Genomic DNA, 20,057 nt, shown 5'->3' with positions numbered 1-20,057 from the left:
GACTAGGGTATTAAAGCCCACGCCCACAGTAACACGCCTACTCCAACAAGGCCATACCTACTCCAACAAGGCCACACCTCCAAACACTGGCATTCCCTGGGCTAAGCATATATAAACCATCACAGTAACTACAAAAAAGGTCTGTAAGCTAATCTAACAAAATCTTTTTATGAAATGAAAGAGATTCATTCTATAAATTCTCTAACTCTAGAGAACCCTGAATAATACACCCGCTCTTATAACACTCTGCGTGGCTTCTTAGCAGGTCCTGCAAGCGTCACAGTCCACCAATAATTATGTAGGTCTACCTTCAATGCCTATGTGACATCAAGAACTGCAAGCTCGATCAGGGGAGGCCTCTAGGATGTTTCATTGACTCTTCTGGTCTGGCTCCTAGCCCTCCACAAAAATCTCTTAACAAGTGATGACCACAGATAACAGAATGAACACAGTCCCTGCCCTTCCCCTGTATCTGAAACTTTCCCATCCTCTCTGGCCCACTACCTTCCCCCTCTCCTCTACTCTCTCGAAACTGCCATTTCCAGCATCCCACTTACCACGTATTGCCTTGCATCTCGAGGTACACTGTAGATAAGCTACATCTTCCGCTCACGATGTAAGTTCTACAAGACAGAAAAGGTTTAAACACATTTCCAAAAGTGCCAGTGCTTAAAAAAAGTGGGGGAGGGGTATGGAGGGGGTTGTCTTGGTTTACGATTATCAGTGATTTTAAATCCTCTAATGCTCTTAGTCTCTTACCAAATCAGGAGCATACTGAGCTATGGTCGATTTTCCAAGCAAATTGCTGTCCTTGTTAGTTGGGCAGCTGTGCTAACCCAAAACTAGCCATTGCTAAGGTTTGGTAGAAGATTGAAGGAAAGACTTCCTCCATCCTCCACAGACAGAATTCCCTTCACTGTAATATAAAGTAGGCATAAAGCTAACCCAAAAACCCCAGTGAAACCTGAGTCTAATTCAAATAGAGCCACAACCTGACTAAGAAACAACCACCATTCTTTACTTTCATCCTCAGCTCTTCCCACAGAACACTGCAAACACGAATGAACTTACACACACACACACACACACACACACACACACACACACACACACACCACACAAGGCTATCCCAGAACTGGGGAGGCAGAAACAGGCAGATCTCTGTGAGTGCAAAGCCAGCCTGGTCTACAGAGCTGGAGCTCTAGGACGCTCAAGGTTTAATGTAGAAACATCTTTCTAGGGGCTGGAGAACAGCTCAGCAGTGGAGAGCACTTGCTGCTCTTGCAGAGCTCAGTTTCCAGCACCCATGCTGGGTGACTCACAGCTGTCAGGAGATCCAGTGCCCTCTTCCAGCCTCTGGAGGTACCTGCACACAAGTATACATACAAATATGTAGGCTAGTGGCTCTCAACCTCCCTATTGCTATGACCCTTTAGGACAGTCCCTCATGTTCTGGTGACCCCCCCCCCAAACAACCATAAAGTTATTTCATTGCTACTTCATGACTGTAATTTTGCTACTGTTATGAATCGTAATGTAAATATGTGATAGGCAGGACATCTAATATGAAACTGCTGTGACTTCCCATTGATAGCCAGCCATTGTTGGATTAGGTGGATCACAGCGTGCAAGTCATTCTAATAAATCCCCTTTCTATACATGTAGATTCATTCTGTCAGTTCTTTCTGTAAGTTCTTTAACTCTAGAGAAGTTACAAACACACACACACACACACACACACACACACACACAAACATACACACACACAAAAATAAAATTTTTAAAAATGTTTGTCTCTATCAAACTTACATATATATATATACACATATATATATACATATATATATATATATATATATGAGCTCTATCAATTACTGCTTAATAAACAATAGCTACCAAATAATAGGATCAATGATTGCTCCTTGGGATTTGAGGCCCTACAGAAACTGAACCCAATCTCTCCCGGGCTATCATCTTACTTCCTTCTCCACAAAGTCCCTGTCAGCCCATAGTTTCTGGATCACTTAACATACCAAGCACTATCATAAAACTTTTTCGCTTCCATTCTCCCTAACTTGTCCAATGAATTCCTAACCATCCACCAACCTCTTCTTGTGAAGAACTCCTGACTTCCTTTGGGAACTCAATCTCATCCCTTCTAGGTTGCTACTACTTAGTGTATACTCACTTCTTTTAGGGAACTTACCAGAATCTGCTGTATGTGACAGTCACGTGTGCCCATGGTGAACTCCTCCAGCATTTACTAGATCCTTGAAATCATGCGCTCATTCAGTCATTCCTGCATCCTTCACAGCCTCTGCACACAGTAAACGGCAGGCAAGTTTTAATCTCCCTCATTGGGTATGTCTCTAAATCACTAAGTTTACATTTTCATTCTATTCCTCCCACAAATACACATTTTCAAAACTACCTGGGAAGCAGACATATTCGGAAGCAGACATATTCACTGACTCCATCACTTACTGAGACAGCATATGTGGGACACTGTCCCAAACTCTGTAGACTCAAAGATGGGTAAGGCGCACAAGCCTGCTGAGTTCAAGGATCGCAAAATCCACATACAAATGTTTATATAATAATAATAATAATAACAACAACACAACATGTCCCAAACACTTTAAAAGGAAAAATGCAATGTGATAAATACAAGAAAATAAGGATGTAGAGAGTCCAGGAGAACAAAAAGGACTGAACTGAAGCTAGAGTTGGACAACAGTCAGGGGAATTAACACCTCTCCACAGTGTAAAAACGGAACGGCATACTCCGTTAGAAAAGCTAGACAATACTGTACCACTCACTGTACTGTGGATGCAAAGTTTAACTCAAGTCAGTGAGTTAATGCAAGTGGGAAATACCTATTCCTGGGAATGCCCTTTGAAAGCAGGGAAACCGAGGGAGCTATTCTGAACAGTTTACTTGTCCAGGACCGGCGATCGACACACGAGGGTTGCAAGGTGTGTCTAGAAGTCGCTGAAACCCCGCACTTTCCCCAGGCTGAACCTGCAGCCCGGCCTCCTGCAGGACGATGAGCAACTGCATGTAGTCTAGTTTGCATCTCCCGCCAGCCTGCGGGGTTAAGTGCCAGACTCCGGGACTCGCCTCCCACTGGAGCCCGGGCCGCCCCGCGCCTACACCACCGCTTGTGCTCCACAAATAGATGAAAGGCATCCCATCCCGCTGCTCCACATCAACGGGATCTGTATCTCTTTCGCCCTGGAGGCAGATCTGCCCCGAAGCTGCCAGACCCAAGCTCCCAGGATCCTTTCGCTCAGTCCCGGACTCCATTTAAATCCCGACCCTCGATTCTCGTTCTCCGAACGCCCATCACGCGCCCCGGTTTACCTACAGATAGTACCGAGGTCGCCGCCATCAAAGCCCAGCCTGGTTACTATAACAGCCTCCACGGCAGAGGCGCCACCCCGCGCCTCCGGAACAGGAAACCCCGGGAATTAAAAAGCAAAGCCGAGAAAGCTGGGCCTGGGGAGGGAAAACTCTCCGGAGCGCGTCGCAGCACCTTTTGTGCTGTGATTGGTAGATCAGAGAGAGTGACGGACGTCTAGTCCAATCGACAATGTCTACAGGTCTCACACACGCCCCTCCACCTTGTTGTCCTCCAATCCGGAAGCGCAACCGGGTGAGCGCGCGTTTCCGCCGCTAATGGACCGTGGGGCGCGCGGCTTGGAGGTGCTGGGCTCCTCTCCCGGGTGTCTCAGAGTCACCGCGGCCTCGGTCGCGCGGAGACATGAGTGACACGGGAGGCGACGGCGCGCGCCTCAGGCGCTATCCCAGGCTCCCGGTGTGGGTAGTGGAGGATCACCAGGAGGTGAGCGGGCGACGCAAGCCACCGAGCCCTGGCAGGAGGGATTCGAACCCCGGCAGCCTGCAGAGACTTGACCAGCACCTAACGCTGGCGCAGCCTGTCCCCCTGCCGACGTCATCATCCTACCGTTTAACGAGGTTACCTACGACCTGAACCCGCGGCGGTGAAATGGGTCCCCAATAATCGTAGAATGTATTATAGGGCTGTCGCTGAAGACGTAAGCCTTAGCGTTTATTAACGTTTTATATGGCAGTGCTTCAGTAGACTTCTGGAAGACAACCAAGCAAGTCTAGATTTGTTTATGGACCTGTGGAGAGTCTCTGGATATAAAACAAAGGGGATCTAGAGTGAACGAAGCTCAGTGGTACAGTGCTGGCCGCAGATCTTGGGTTCAACCCCTGTCCCCAGGAAAAAGTGGGAGAAGGTTATTTACTGATGGAGAAAGTTGGAAAGAAGGTCTATCTCTGAGAAACTCAACTTTGGGTTAGTCTGGCTTTTAAATTTGGTAGTAAACTTGGATGTATAGCGAGTAAGAGGAAAAAGTCATCTAGTCTAGCACCACCATCCTAAAGGGACAGAAAATGCCCAGGTACCTGGAACACAGTTTAATACTAGAGTACGTGGTTCTGGACTGTTGGGTGATAAAGATGGAGATTATCGTCAGAACCATCTACCATTTTTGTATTTTCCCACTTCAGCAACTTGGTGCACTTCAAGTTGATGCAGTTTTTTCTTTTGTTTTGTCTGCACTTGACAAGTGTGTATGCGTCTGTCTCTGTTACAGGTTCTGCCTTTCATATACCGGGCCATAGGTTCGAAGCATCTTCCTGACAGTAATATACGTTTTTTACACTTTGACTCCCACCCAGACCTCCTTATTCCTGTGAATATGCCGGCAGACACTGTGTTTGATAAAGAAGCACTCTTTGGGTAACATTTTTTTTTATCATATTTTATGTATTTGAAATACAACGTATAACATGATAAACAATAGATTCTGCTACACTCATGTTTGGGTTTTTTATTTGTTTTTGTTTGTTTGCCCTTTTAAATTTTAGTTAGAACATTTTTTTTAACTAACTAAAAGAGCCAAAATAAGGATCGAGTGCAGTGGCTGAAACCTGTGATCCCAGCCCTTGGAATGCTGAGGCAGAAGAATTACAGTTTGATGAGAGCCAGGGCTACATTGTAGCCTCTTTATGGTTAAGTGTTGTCAATATTCTTGACAGAAGTCTAGATTCTTGGCAGAATCTAGAATTCTCTGAGAAGTGGCTACAGGGCTTGCCTGTGAGGGATTATCTTGATTGGATTAATAAAGGCCACTCCCTAGGCATTCCTATATGTGAGTCTATGGGTCCATTTTCATTCAACCACCACACATTCCTACCCTTGATAACCAATATCTTAGTGTATCTGGCTATGTTTGTGTGTCCACTTGACATAAGCTGGAGTTATCACAGAGAAAGGAGCCTCCCTTGAAGAAATGCCTCTGTGAGATCCAGCTATAAGGCATTTTCTCAATTAGTGATCAAGGGTGGAAGGGCCCATTGTGGGTGGTGCCATCCCTGGGCTGGTAGTCTATACCCAAGTTCTATAAGAAAGCAAACTGAGCAAGCCAGTAAGTTATATCCCTCCATGGCCTCTGCATCAGCTCCTGCTTCCTGCCCTGTGTTAACTCCAGTCCTGACTTCCTTTGGTGATGAACGGCCACGTGGAAGTGTGAGCTGAATAAATCCTTTCCTCTCCAACTTGTTTCTTGGTCACGATGTTTGTGCAGGAATAGGAACCCTGACTAAGACACTGCCACTGGGGCCAGACAAGGCAATTCTTTCATTTTTGCCCTTGCAAATGACACCCGGATTCTCCATCTGTTTGATTCAGTCCATTGCTATGTGCCATTTTGATTGAAGTTTATGATTAAGATTCGTGCTCTTACAAAAGTGATTAGAAAATGAGATAGTATTTTCAATACTAATTCAGGTAAGTAATGTTCTGACTATTCTTTGATCCTCCACAAGCTTACAAAAGCTTGGCTGGAATACAGACTCCAGAGGTTCAGTCCTGTGTCTAAATAACCAGTTAATTGATCTTTCAAAGACAATTCATTTCGGAATTCAGTGCTTTTCCTTGAAGCAACTGTTGTACTTCACGGTCTACAGCAGAAGTTTTGGTGCAGCCCTCTTTTTGCTTCACAGAATATTTTAAAATATCTACTTAGGAACAAGAATTAATAAAACCAAGAACGTTCTTCAGTAAAACTACCTTTGGACAAGGGCGATGTAACTCCATAGTAGATCACTTTCCTAGGGGGCGAAACATGCAGTGACTACTAAAAGACCTTGGGTGTCGTGGCACTGAGGATACCAACCCACCGTGATGCTTGCATGCCATCAGTACAAATGTTTATTCAGAAAACAGTATTTCACTGGACAGATGGCTCAGTAGTTAAGAGCACTGATTGCTCTTCCAGAGGTCCTGAGTTCAAATCCCAGCAATGACGTGGTGGCTCACAACCATCTGCAACACAATCTGATGTCCTCTTCTGGTGTCTGAAGAGAGTGACAGGGTACTCACTTATATAAAATAAACAAAATCTTTAAAAAAAGAAAGAAAGAAAGAAAGAAAGAAAGAAAGAAAGAAAACAGTATTTCTGTGAAATTAGCGTTAATTTTGCAGTCTTGGGAACCTCCCAAGGGGCCATACTGTTAAAACCTGCTGTCTTAATGTTTGGAGGAAATCATTTGTTAATATTCTAATGTTTCCATTTTTTCCAGAGAACTAAGTATTGAAAATTGGATTATGCCTGCAGTTTACGCTGGCCATTTCTCTCACGTAATATGGCTTCATCCCACATGGGCCCAGCAAATCAGAGAGGGCAAACACCACTTCTTAGTAGGCAAAGACATTTCCACCACAACCATCAGGTAATGTCCTCGTTTTCGATGAGTATGAGAGGATTTGAATTCTTCTCATTACACTTTGGATTCCTGAAGTAACTTCCTACTACAGGGTCATGGTAGGCCCCAGCCCCGCCAAAAACAGTTCTTGAACCACCAAAAACAGAGTTTTGATTTTTTTTTTTTTTTTTGCTCTCCTTCGGGTAATCTTTGTATGGTTACTAGTTAAATTGATTTGCTCTGTTTTAAATAACATTCCCTAGAATTTGGGTTCCATTGCTGGCTAACTCCATCTAGTCTTTGTTGTGCCAACATAACCAATGGTGCTATTTATATTTAGTACTATAGAACCATAGTATGTACTACTGTACGACCATAACTGTAGTACTATATAACCAGTGGTGTATTTTTTTCTGCTCCTGATGCACCTATCCTGTGTTGAATTTAACTCTTAGAAGTAAGCCAGGCAGGGAAGCGAAACACGTCTATAATCGCAGACCTTGAGAAGCTGACATGGAGGGGCGGGGCTCAAAGTTAAGAGTCAGCCTGAACTATAGAGCGAGACCCTGTGTTAGATGCAAAATAAGGACTGGAGATATAACTCCATAGTACATCACTTTCGGGGAGGGGACAAACTTGGGAGTTGTGGCACGTATCTGTAATCCCAGCCTTCTGGAGGTAGAGGCAGGAAGATCTAGAGTTCAGGGTCATCCTCAGCCCCAGAGTGAGTTTGAGTCCAACGGTGGGTACATGAGACCATGTTTCAAACAAGCAAAAGAACAACAACAAAATGCACTGGTTTTGTTTTTATTTTTAATAAGTCAGTGTCTGGACTTACTTAGGTTTTACATTTATTAATGTGGTTTTCGGTATTTAGTCTAAGATAAATTATTATGCCCTCTGACTGGAACTGTATGTGTATCAGGGTTTTTGTGTGAAGTCCTTAACCAGCATCCCCTGTCATGTGCTGCTACAGAGTCGTCTTTAGAAGCAGCAGTCAAGGTCTGACTTCTCTCGGGATAAGAGATACACAGAACTTTCTGGGCCCTAACAGATAATGAAAATTGTGCCCTTTATTTCTGTTTCCGTTTTTATGACAGTATTACTTCTGGTGGTGTGTGTTTTGGTCATTTATGTGAGTAGCATCATCTTGACTTATAAAAACTGTACTTACTATATAATTTTTAAGTATTTAGAACTCAACATGTAACAAATATTGTACGTAATATTGGTCTTTATGAGAGTGAGTTCAGTATGTTGAGTGGACCTAATAGAACCTATAAAATCAAGTCACTTCATAGCTTTTTTTTTTTTGCTGCTGCTATCTGACAGACTACAACAGCCCTTTTGTCTCCCAAGTGCTGGGGTTAATGGTGTAAACCACTGTGCCCAGCTTGACAGGGATGTGTGTGTGTGTGTGTGTGTGTGTGTGTGTGTGTGTGTGTGTGTGTGTGTGTGAGGTTTTTTGTTTTTTACTTTGAGACAGGTTCTCACATTAGCTTGCATAGCCTACAACTCTCTCTGGAGACCAGGCTAGACTTGAACTCACAAAGCTGTGCCCCCCAAGTGCTGGGATTAAAGACATGCATCACACACCTGCCGTGGTTTTTCTGAGACAGGGTCTTACTCTGGCACATAGCAGCATAGATATTTTTGGAAACTTAATGCATAACAACAGTTTGGGAATATTTTGCTTACCTCATGGTGTGTGTTAGTCTAGCAAGTACAAATGTGTGAATAGCCAATCGCATATAACCATGAGTCTGAGTTCACTTATTTACAGAATAGAAAAGGTAAAACTTGCTTTACTAAAAAGATTATAAGACTGTGAATATAGCGAAGTTGGTAGAGTGCTTACAGTACAAGCATGAGAGCCCGAGCTTGATCCCAAAACCTATGTAACAAAGCTAGGCGTGTGGCACTTACGTCTAATGCCAATTCCAGGGACCCAGAGACAGGCTCATAGGCCAGACAGTACAGCCTACTTATGAGCCCCAGACCAGCAATAGTCTCAAAAGCAAGGTGGGAGATACTCAGGGGGATGACCCCCAGGATGACCAATAGCTTCCATATGCACACACTAGCTTACATACCCACATGTGGACTATAAATTTAAGTTGCGGTTACAGTCATTGTCTTTAGTAGGATGTTAGTTTTTAACAAGCTTAGACTTTGTTTTTCTGTCATTGATTTGTTTTGAAAACTGTCATTTTAAATTTATAGCTATGGGGGCTGGGGTGGAGCCTCAGTTAGGTGTTTGGTTAGTGTGCTTGAAGGCCCAGACTCAATTCCTATGGATAGGTGTGTCGGTATATGCCCATAATGCCAGCACTCAGGAGAGGTCAGCACTCAGGAGAATCAGTAGCTTAGGCTGTGTATTTAAAGTGTGGATAGGTGAGAAATAAGTTGTATTATTTTCATGTAGTAGAGTATGTGTCATAGTGAGGGTTTTACTGCTGTGAACAGACACCATGACCAAGCCAACTCATAAGGACAACATTTAATTGGTGCTGGCTTACAGGTTCAGAGGTTCAGTCCATTATCATCAAGGTGGGAGCATGGCAGCATCCAGGCAGGCATGGTGCAGGAGGAGCTGAGAGTTCTACGGCTTCATCTGAAGGCTGCTAGCAGAATACTGACTTCCAGGCAGCTAGGACTAGGGTATTGTATTAAAACCCACGCCCACAGTGACACATCTATTCCAACAACGACACACCTCAAAATAGTACCACTTCCCAGGCCAAGCATATGCAAACCATCACAGTATGCCTCTGAAAAATGTATTTGAATTTAGTGTTCTAAGTCCTCACCAAGACATAATATAGTCAAAAAGCCCAGAACACACAGATATTTCTAGAATCAGAATAAATATACACACACACACACACACACACACACACACACACACACACACACACACACACACCCCTATTGTCCAAGATTCTTGGGCTGCTGAGGCAAGATCACTTGAGCACCAGAGTTAGTACCAGAATGAGCATCATGGTCACACTATATCTCTTTTTTTTTTTTTTTCTTTTTTTTTTTTTTTTTTTATTAACTTGAGTATTTCTTATATACATTTCGAGTGTTATTCCCTTTCCCGGTTTCCGGGCAAACATCCCCCTTCCCCCCTCCCCTTCCTTATGGGTGTTCCCCTCCCAACCCTCCCCCCATTGCCGCCCTCCCCCCCCACAGTCTAGTTCACTGGGGGTTCAGTCTTAGCAGGACCCAGGGCTTCCCCTTCCACTGGTGCTCTTACTAGGATATTCATTGCTACCTATGAGGTCAGAGTCCAGGGTCAGTCCATGTATAGTCTTTAGGTAGTGGCTTAGTCCCTGGAAGCTCTGGTTGCTTGGCATTGTTGTACATATGGGGTCTCGAGCCCCTTCAAGCTCTTCCAGTTCTTTCTCTGATTCCTTCAACGGGGGTCCTATTCTCAGTTCAGTGGTTTGCTGCTGGCATTCGCCTCTGTATTTGCTGTATTCTGGCTGTGTCTCTCAGGAGCGATCTACATCCGGCTCCTGTCGGTCTGCACTTCTTTGCTTCATCCATCTTGTCTAATTGTGTGGCTGTATATGTATGGGCCACATGTGGGGCAGGCTCTGAATGGGGTCACACTATATCTCTTTACAAAAGAAAGAAAAAGTCAGGGTAGAGAAACAACTCAGCAAGTAAGAGCACTTCCTGCTTTCTCAAAGGACTGGAGTTGGGATCTTAGCACCCATGTTCAGGAAGCTCACACGCACCTGTGTCTCCAGCCCCATGAGATCCATGCACACCTAAACATACATATATCAAGCCTGTATAACAAATGTCTAGTTTTCCTAGCTCTTCCTTGTCCTGCCTTTCGTGTGTGTGTGTGTGTGTGTGTGTGTGTGTGTGTGTGTGTGTGTGTCCCACTTTGTAGCCCAGTCTAGCCTCATACTTGCCTTACCAGCCCCGCCTTACCTTTCCAAGGTCTGAGTTATAGACATGAGTAAGTACAACTGACTCCCTATCTTCATGTTCCCCGAACTCTTGAGTCCTCATAGTAACTTTCCACGTTCATAGTCAGAGCTGGTTAGCAGGGACAGAGAGAGTATGTGCCATTCACCTGTTCTGTCACAGTCACTGATCAGAACTCGTGTGGCAGACATATGGTGCTAGCTCGGAATTTGGAGAAAGCTGATTCTGCTGAAAAGAAAGTGCAAGTGTTCAAACCCCTTGGTTTTGTCACGTGTCTTATGTCTACAGTGTCACAGTATAATGTCAGCTCACATGCCCGTTCCTTACAATATTTTTTCTTTTGGTCCAGGGTTACAAGTACAGATTATTACTTCCTAAGTGACGGTCTGTTTGTACCTGAAGATCAGCTAGAGAACCAAAAGCCCTTACAGTTAGATGTGATTATGGTAGAACCTTACAAACTCTGTAGCAATCAAGATGACGGTGACTCTGTGTCTTCTACAAAGAAGCCCAGGCTGGCACTGGGAGGTGGAGAGAGCACTGTCGCTGCTGATGGAGACTCTTGCTCAGAAGGACATCGAGGGGATGCAGTGACACCAAGAAGTGACTCATGCTCTGGAAGTCAGCAGAGCCAGGGCACAGCCAGCACAGGGGAGATTCTGGGCATGTTGAAGACTGGAGATGCGTTTGTTCTGGATATTGACTTGGATTTTTTTTCTGTCAAAAACCCCTTCAAAGAAATGTTCACTCAGGTAAATGTGGTAGTTTGAAAACATAGGCCTTGACAATTGCATAGCAAGTCTCTGGCTTACAGATAGCAAGCTGTCTGCAAACATCCACATGATATTTATTTTAGGTTCAAAGGCCATGTTTTCTGCCACATATTCTTCTGTTCTTTTCCAGTCTTTTAAAAATTATATACAAGTTAATCATCCCTAGTTAAAAATTACAAAACCTAAAGTACTTCAAAATCCAGAACTTTCTATGAACCCTGATGATGTGCACCTGTAAAGTCCCCAGATACTCCAAAATCTGAAAGACTCTGGAATTTGATAGGACAAAGATATCCAACCTGAATTATACTTTATAATTTACTAGCCATATTTTTATTTCTTATTACACAAATTTATTTATTGGAGGGGGAGAGTGATAGGACATGCCATAGTGCACATGTGGATGTCAGAGAACAACTTTTCAAACCTGGTTTCAAACTTATCTCACTGGCCCATCTTTAATTTCAATATAAACAAAGATAACAGGACAAGATATAATGGCACACACTTGTAACACCAACACTTGGGAAGTAGATATAGGAGATCGTGAGTTCAAATTCAGCCTGTGCTACATGAAACCCTGTCTCAAAAAAAAAAAAAAAAGATAGGTAATTCAGCTTCTCGAATCCATTGCTTGCCAACTGTGTCATCCTGGGAAAGGTACTGCCTTTCTGACTCGCAGCATAAGCAGTCACTCAGCCTGCAAAGGGTGTGCCTCAGTACTAGAGTACTTGCCTACCTTGCTCAGGGCCATGGGTTCAATCTCCAGTGCTACAAAGAAAGTGTGTAAGTAAACCCCAGCTCGGAACTGTACAATCAGCAAAGCATGGAAGACTGCTGCAGTGTGGTACTAAATAAAACAGTGAGAGCAGATGCAGCCACTTCATATGGCGCTGACTAGCTATGCTTTTAAGAAGGAGTTTTATTTATTGCTTTCATTTACTTCCAAAGCCTAGATGTCTTGGGCATCTTTTCTTAACTCAGGGTCTGTGTCTGCCATTCCTCAGGCCAGCATACTTTGGTACTCAGAGGTCTCTGTAACTAGGAAAGTAGCCGCATAGCACACAAGGGGGACTTCTGTCACTGTCATTGAAGACATACATGACTCCCATCAACAGCTGAAGCCCATTTAGATCATGGGTTTATCCATTCACATAATGGTAATGGTATTGGAAATACTTTCATGACCTGTTAGCCTATCAGCTAAGTTTTATACTATATTATGCCCAGCTAGATAAACTTGTACTGATAAATTAGGACATCTTTGGAAATCTAAAGTATACAGTATGCCTGTTTATAATACAAAGATAGAGTATACAGTTCTCAATCCTTTGGGTGTTATCTAGGATGTATCACAGACACTGTTGGGAACTGCTGACCTTGGGGGGCTTTTTGTTTTGTCTTACAGGATGAGTACAAAATTCTACAGGAGCTTTACCAATTTAAAAAGCCTGACAGTAACCTTACTGAGGTAAGCCTTGCACGTTCTCACTAAAACCTGCCGCACTTCTGTTTTCAGTGAGAGGCTACAGAGTTCTAGCTGGCCTCAAAGTGAGCCTCCTGAGTGCTGGAATTGTGTGAGCCGCCATGCCAGGCTCTAAGAACATGCTGTAGCTTAGTTAAATGTTCTTGACTCTGCAGATTGTGTGTGTGCATATAGATGCTCACCCACACAGGTGTGTGTGTTGGTGAAGGCCCCCTTGGTGCATAGGAGATATTTTTAGCTAAGTAAACTGGTATTCTCATCATAATAATATTTGGTTTTTTGAAGGAGCAGCTGTAACCTCAGTTTTTCAATGTTTTTAAAGGAAGATTTGGTAGATGTTGTTGATGCTCGAACTCATCAGTTAGAAGATTTAGAAGCAATTTTTGCTGATTTGTGTGACGGTGATAGTGAAGAAACTGTACGGAAATGGGCTTCGAACCCTGGGTGAGACCCCTAAACTTTTTCTTCCCAAATATGAATTATCCACCCTAGATACATTTCCAACTTTGTTGGGTGAATTGTTCTTTAAAATTAGAGTTGAAGTTTAGGGGGACCACTTACTCAGAGTACTTGCTACATCACCATGAGGACCTGAGTTCAGATCCCAAACATCTGTTTTAAAAGCCTGTCTCTGTAAGACTATGGAGATGGAGACAAGAGTATGCTTGTCGCTCACTGGCCGACAGCCTAGCTCAGTTGATGAACACAAGGGTCAGGGGAAGATCATTTCTCAAAAAGTAACTAAAGACGACACAGTGTCATCCAGTGGCCTCCAGCCTTTACTGAGTATTATTTATGTGCTATGTGCTCTCTGTCAAAGGCTTTAGAGGTAGAGACAGGAAGACTGGGAGTTGAATATCAGCTGTATATTGAATTACAAGCTTAAGTTACAAGTTACAGGCTTTAGTAAAACGGTCAGACAAAGTGATGCACATTAATCCTAGCACCTCGGGGTAGGTACAAAAGGATCTCTGAGTTCCAGGCTAGCCAGGGCTACATAGTGAGACCCTGAATCCAAAAAAAGAAGTTCAGTCCCTTTAAAAATATCCAATCTCTTTAAAAATCTAAAATCTCTTTTAAAAGTTCAAAGTGTCTCTACTGTAGGCTCCTGTAAAAATCAAAATTAAGTTAAATATTTTTTTACTTCAAGAAGGAAGAACCAGGGCACAGTCACAATCAGATCAAAGCAAAACCAAACACTGCAAATAATTCAATGTCCAATAATCCAGGATTCATTCACAGTCCTATGGGCTTCTCCAGGGGCCTGGATCACTTCAACCTTTCCCAGCAGCACGCAGTTTGCCTTCCAGGCTCCAGCTGGCTCCCCTCCACTGCTGCTGCTGTTCTTGGTGGTCATCCCCTGGCACTGGCATCTCCCAAACTGCTGGGGGTTCCTTGCTGCAACTGGACTGTGCTTTTACCAGAAGCCCCTCCTGGGCTCTCTTCAAGGACTGCAGCCCTGCCACATAGTGCCAAGTGTCAGATACCATGGATCTGTCAGATCCCATATCACATCAAAGGAAGGCAGGGCAGAAACCTGGAAGGAGGAGCTGACGCAGAGGTCTTAGAGAAGTGCTGCTTACTGGTTGGCCCACTATGCTTAGCTTGCTCTCTTACCTACAGCCTGATTGTTACAGAGACGTTTTCTCTACTGAGGTTCTCTCCCCTCCAATGACTTCGCCTGTGTCATGTTGACATAAAACTATCCAGCACAACCCCTAACCCCAATCCATGGATGTAACTTACGTGCTGTCTGATGCTAATTCTACTCAAGGCTATTGTATTTAGTGACTGGTGGCTCTTTTCTAGAATGGAATCACTCGTCCCACTTGTACAGAGCTTGACAAATCGGATGGAAGTACCAGACTATGAAATGGTAAATGCTTTGTCATTGTAGGTTAATGCTCTATACTGGCAATTTCCTAGTGCAATTCTTGTTAAACTGCTTCATTCTGTTCATGTTACTGCTCTCTGAATTATTAAAACAATTAATGAGCAATATATACTTTTTAGAAACAAGAATTTTAAAAATATTTTCTACCAAAAAGATCCTTATTTTATCTAAGAAGCAGGGGGGACTGGAGAGATGGTTCAGCTGTTAGAGGCTGGGCTCACAACCAGAACTATAAGACTGAGTCTGACTGTTCTGACTGTAATTTGATACCAGGTCCCACGGAGCCTGTGGCCTATGAAACTCCCCCTCCCAGTTGTGGTATTTCAGGCGTGCCCCCCACACCCGGCTGCTGTCACTTGTTTGTCTGTTTGCTGTGCTTGTTGACAATTCAGTCGGCTCCACTTCGTCTAGGATCTCAAATGTCATCCACTCACTGATTTTTTTTTTCCTATGTTGTGGTAAGATTTACTGGGTAACTCTGGCTGACCTGGAACTTGCTATGTAGACCAGGCTGGCCTCAAACTTCTGTGGTGAGTGCTAGAACTAAAGGAGTGTGCCACCACACCCAGCCATTAGTTCTAACTTAGGCTCTTTTCCTTTCTCTGAAAACTTAACTGATCATAAAAACCAAGAGAGAAAGAAACAAACTGTGTTTGGTCCAAGAATTTAAATGTTTGTCGGTCAGGACCTTCGTGGAGAGGCAGAGATGTTTCTAATTGGAATTGCTAAGTTCACGTTGCTTTATTTACAGCATATATTTTCCTCTTTGACTCCAAATTTGAGAAAATTCAAGATTTCAAAGTTCAGTTGAAACCAGGAAGGGCATCACTGTAGTCTCCGCCCCCTGGGAACAGTAGCAGTTCTCTGGCTAGCCACAACTACATGCTTTCTTCAAAGCCGGTCGGGGTGTACAGCCAGGCCCGGGGTCAAAACTCAAAGTTCAGGAGCATGTGAGATTGTTAAGCTACCACTGAGACTCCCAAGTGCTCTGCGCCTAACCCTTCTGTCCTGTCAGTGAGGGCTGCTTTCGTGTTTTCTTTGTTTGTAGAATGCTGTCATACCACTTTATCTGAGCTGATGTTTCCTAACTTCATCTTCATTTATGGAAAAAAATAACAGCAAAAAAAGTCATGATTAATGCTTGCTGTGCTCTTTCCTGAAAATGGAATTTGTTAGTAGCAGATATTGGGGCTGGAGAGATGGCTCGGCAGTTAACAGGACCAGCTGCTCTTCCAGACCTAGGCTCAGTTGCCAGCCCCACAAGACTGCTTACAACCGTCTGCAACTCCAGCTCTTGGGTAGCTCATACCCTCCCCGGGCCTTTGTGAGCACTACACACGTGGTGCACAGACATAGATGCAGGCAAACACCTATACATACAACATTAAAAATAAAATGATAAACATGATATTCAGGGATTAAAAATATAATGGTGTGGATTTATCATGAAATGTGTCTTCAGGTAAGTATGCCTGAGGCATATCCTTTGTGTGTGTGCGCGTGTGTGTGTGTGTGTGTGTGTGTGTGTGTGTGTGTGTGTGTGTGTGTGTGACAGAGACAAGAGAGACAGATAGAGAAGGGGGGAGAGATGTGTGGGGTGTCAGACTCTATAGCCTGGGTTCTGGCTTTATGCAGCAAGCACTTTTACTGCTGAGCCATCTCACTGTCCCACATCCTTTATGTTGAGATAAGGTCTCACTGAATGTGGAGCTCACTAGCTTACCTTGGTACGAAGGCCAACAATCCCCTGTCTCCTCACTGCCTATTGCCTCTTCTGAAATTAGTGAATCTTAGAAGGCTTTTGTTTTCAGTTTTGGACCGTGACCCAGTGCTTGTGCACACTAAGCATACACTCTGCCATTGAGCTATATTCCCAGCTTATTGTGTCATTTTACATTCCTCCTACTGTCAGGTTCACCAGGCTGGGCTAACCTGCGATTATTCAGAACTTCCGCATCATATCAGCACAGAAGAAGAAATCGAGTATCTTATTCAGTCTGTGTATTCTTTATTGAAAAGTCTACCAAAGCCTACTCTTGTGACAATTGCAAGGTAAGTGTGTGGTCTGGATACAGCCCATCAAAGATGTATGTCCACGGGGAGATGGCTGTGGGTAAGGTGCTTGCCACCCGAGTATGCGGACCTGAGTTCAGCTGTGGTGGCGCAGGCTGGTAGTAGGCACTTAGAGGCAAAGGCAGAAGGTCACAGGAAGTTTGAGAGCTGTCTAGTCTACACAACCCGTTCCAGGCTTTGGTTCTCCTGGCCAGTACATCCTGTCTCCATACAAATACCAATCCTTAGTAATGAAAACAATAAAGGGCAGTTCTTGGAAAACCCTAAAGTAGGCAGGCATCTCCGGCTCCCGGCCAGAACTGCAGTCGCCCGCGTGGCTGAGCACTGACCGTTCTCACTGTTCTTCCCCCTTTTCTCTTGGCTTCAGGTCGAGTCTGGATGACTACTGTCCTCCAGAGCAAGTCGACATCATTCAGGGAAAGGTCCTCGATGTGCTGGGCTCGCTCTACGGGACCCTGGAAACTCACCTGGTGTACTCAGAAGAGTCCCCTCCATGTTGACAGAGTGCTGGGCTGCTGTGCGTTCTGGCACAGTGACAGGACTATTGTTTGTGAGCTTTCAGAGTGCACTTTTTAGTGAACTTTCAGTCGGAATCAGTCAGACATTTTGAATCTCCAAGCACATATCAGTGAACAACAGTACAGCATCGGGGTATCGGCAGGGGTTCTTGTTTGCACCAAATCTGTTACCCCGGTTGATGGAGACGGTCGGCTGTCTTCCTTGCTGCCCATCGCTGCCCTGATTCTGTAAGGTTTTTTTCTCTTTCCCCAACAGGACTTTGGGTCATATAATTTATTTATTTATTCATCAGCTGCTGTTTATCTAGCACTTTTGTGTGCCAGACACTATTAGCGACAAGATGCCCTGCCCTCCTATGGAAGACACGAGAAGCAAACAATGGCCTGCAAACAGTCTCAGGGAAAGAAGGGAGGGCCACAGCTGTGTCTGGCACAGCGTCAGTTCTCAGGGCAGCCAGCCTGACAGGAAAGTAACACTCGCAAAAGTCATGTAAAAGGTCTTGCCAGTCCGTGACAATGTTTGCAGCAAGTCTGTCAGTCTAAAGATGTTGGGATTGTGCCCACCCTTTTGCTAAATGTTCTCCAGACTTGTTTTGGTTGAGTAAACCTAATCAAACAAAATTATAGGTGGTGGTGGTGGTGGTGGTGGTGGTGGTGGTGGTGGTGGTGGTGGTGTTATTGGTGGTGTTATTGATTGGTTGGTTTTAATTTTCTGAGACAGGGTTTCTCTGTGTAGCCCTGACTGTCCTGGAACTCAATCTGTAGAGTAAACTGATCTTGAACTCAAAAAACCCAACTGCCTCTGCCTCCGAAGGACTGCACCACCACTACCCAGCTGCTTACAGTGTTTGATAACTGGAAACGCCTTTTGGGAGTTTTTTCCTTGGTAGTCATCTTGGGCCTCAGTTGGCATTAAGCACTAAGTATCATTTTTATGGCAATCAGTCAAGCATCTAGAAAGTTAAGAGCACTTGCTGTCCTTCCCAGTACCCACACGGCAGCTCACAACATTGTAACTCCAACGTTCTCTTGTGACCTCCCAGCACCACACACACATACGTGTACATACCCACATACATACCCACACATAAACATATAAATAATATTTTTTAAAGAACCAAGGACAATAAATTTTCCTGATGAGCCAACATTTTAAGGAAAAAAATAAGAAAATTGCATCTTTGTGACCTGACATAAATACCCAAGGATAACTGCCATCCAGCCTTCTCACGGTGTGACTGAGCACAGTGGGTCCTCCCTTAGCTGAATTCTAAGAGTGAAGAATAGTTTATTGTTTGAAGCAGTGAGGAGAGCACTAGGGATATATTTCATAATACATGAAGAAAGGAGGGAAGACTAATGCAAGTTTGTACTGTAAAGAAGAGTATTTTCTGCTACATGCATTGGAGATCACCCTTCATATATTTAATGAGCGGAGTTTAACCTTAGTGACCCACAAGAGTGACTGTAGACACCACTGTTTAACCCCGAGTTCCCACCCCTCCAGCCATGAATAGGACTGTCTTTATCATGGAAGTTAATGCCTCAGTTTGCCTTTTTTCTGCACTTTGTTTCACTTTTGTTCAGTAATTACTTTTTAAGTGCTTAATTTCTTTAAAGGGTCAGATGATGTGCAAAGAAAAATAATAAAACATCTACCACCCAGCCTGATTTCATTTTCACAGATCATTCGTCTCTTGCCTGCATGTGTGCCTGTCAAGTAGCCAGGATCAGAGTCTCCTCACTTCAGCTAGTGCTCCAGGATGTGTTACCCTTGTCATGCAGTACATGGAACCATATTCCATTCTTAGGGGGTCATGTTTTCCTCTGGTGAATTCTCGTGGCACTGAGATTTCCCAAAATCTAATACTATGAAAGCTTGTCTGTATTGTGGAAACAAAACCAACTGATTTAACCTTCCAGTCTGATACCCAAAAGGTTTGTGTTCTTACAAAATCAGAATTGTAAAATTGTTTTTTAAGTTTTGAAAATTTCTTGTTAAGAGTTCTGTAGGGCTGGAGAGATGGCTCACCAGTTAAGAGCACTGACTGCTCTTCCAGAGGTCCTGAGTTCAATTCCCAGCAACCACATGGTGGCTCACAACTATCTGTAATGGGATCCAATGCCCTCTTCTGGTGTGTCTGAAGACAGCTACAGTGTACCCACATAAATTTTTTTTAAAAAGTTCTGTAAATAGACATTTCTATGAATAAATTATTCTATGTGCAAAATGAAATTAAATGATGTGTTTGGAAGTCATAAGGCTTTCAGGTCAAACTAATTCTTCATGTCGGTAGACTTCATAGAGTTTTAGCTATGTTTTTGTTTTGATTTTTTATTGTTGGAGGGGTTATTATGACTCCAATGGACTCTGATGTGATTCATCATTTTTTAACCTGGATTGGATAAAAGTATTAGTTATCCAGGTATACGGTACACACCTGTAATCTCAATACCCAAGCTAATGAAGGAAGATTCCTATGAGTTCAAGGGCAGCCTAGGCTACTGAGTATTATCTCAAAAAAAGAGAACAAAAATTCCATTTCCTTTACAAAAATCCTAGTGTTTGAGGTAACACACATACACACACACTGTTGAATAAAGCCCAGTTAGTAAAATATAAATTTGC

At 43.7% G+C, this 20,057-nt stretch overlaps 2 protein-coding genes across 10 annotated transcripts in view; one reads left to right on the top strand and one right to left on the bottom strand.

Moving 5' to 3' along the window:
• The window catches only part of Drosha (drosha ribonuclease III), a 113,479-nt gene extending 110,015 nt beyond the window's left edge, over positions 1 to 3,464 (bottom strand). For 2 of the 8 annotated variants that reach the window (XM_087621787.1, XM_087621791.1), the window contains exons 1-4: positions 3,365 to 3,464; positions 2,207 to 2,317; positions 1,323 to 1,366; positions 558 to 623 (exon numbers count right to left, since the gene is read on the bottom strand). In XM_087621787.1, the coding sequence (XP_087477913.1) occupies positions 558 to 574 (17 nt within the window). In that variant the 5' untranslated portion in view covers positions 575 to 623; positions 1,323 to 1,366; positions 2,207 to 2,317; positions 3,365 to 3,464. 8 annotated transcript variants of the gene reach the window in all.
• A 202-nt stretch (positions 3,465 to 3,666) lies between these two features.
• C2h5orf22 (similar to human chromosome 5 open reading frame 22) lies at positions 3,667 to 19,114 on the top strand. 2 transcript variants are annotated; one of them, XR_015662816.1, is made up of 9 exons: positions 3,667 to 3,845; positions 4,627 to 4,772; positions 6,617 to 6,766; positions 11,034 to 11,436; positions 12,866 to 12,928; positions 13,229 to 13,387; positions 14,753 to 14,819; positions 16,750 to 16,889; positions 17,278 to 19,099. XR_015662816.1 is itself a non-coding variant. In NM_001107654.2 (9 exon segments), coding segments are annotated over 9 exon segments (1,305 nt in total). In that variant the 5' UTR covers positions 3,667 to 3,764; the 3' UTR covers positions 17,411 to 19,114.
• Positions 19,115 to 20,057: the final 943 nt, after the last annotated feature.

The sequence above is a fragment of the Rattus norvegicus genome, chromosome 2 (genome assembly GCF_021556685.1).
Source record: "Rattus norvegicus strain SHRSP/BbbUtx chromosome 2, alternate assembly SHRSP_T2T, whole genome shotgun sequence".
NCBI classification, from domain to species: Eukaryota; Metazoa; Chordata; class Mammalia; order Rodentia; family Muridae; genus Rattus; species Rattus norvegicus.
Note: the sequence above shows the minus strand (reverse complement) of the source record. Positions and strands in the feature narration are given on the sequence as shown.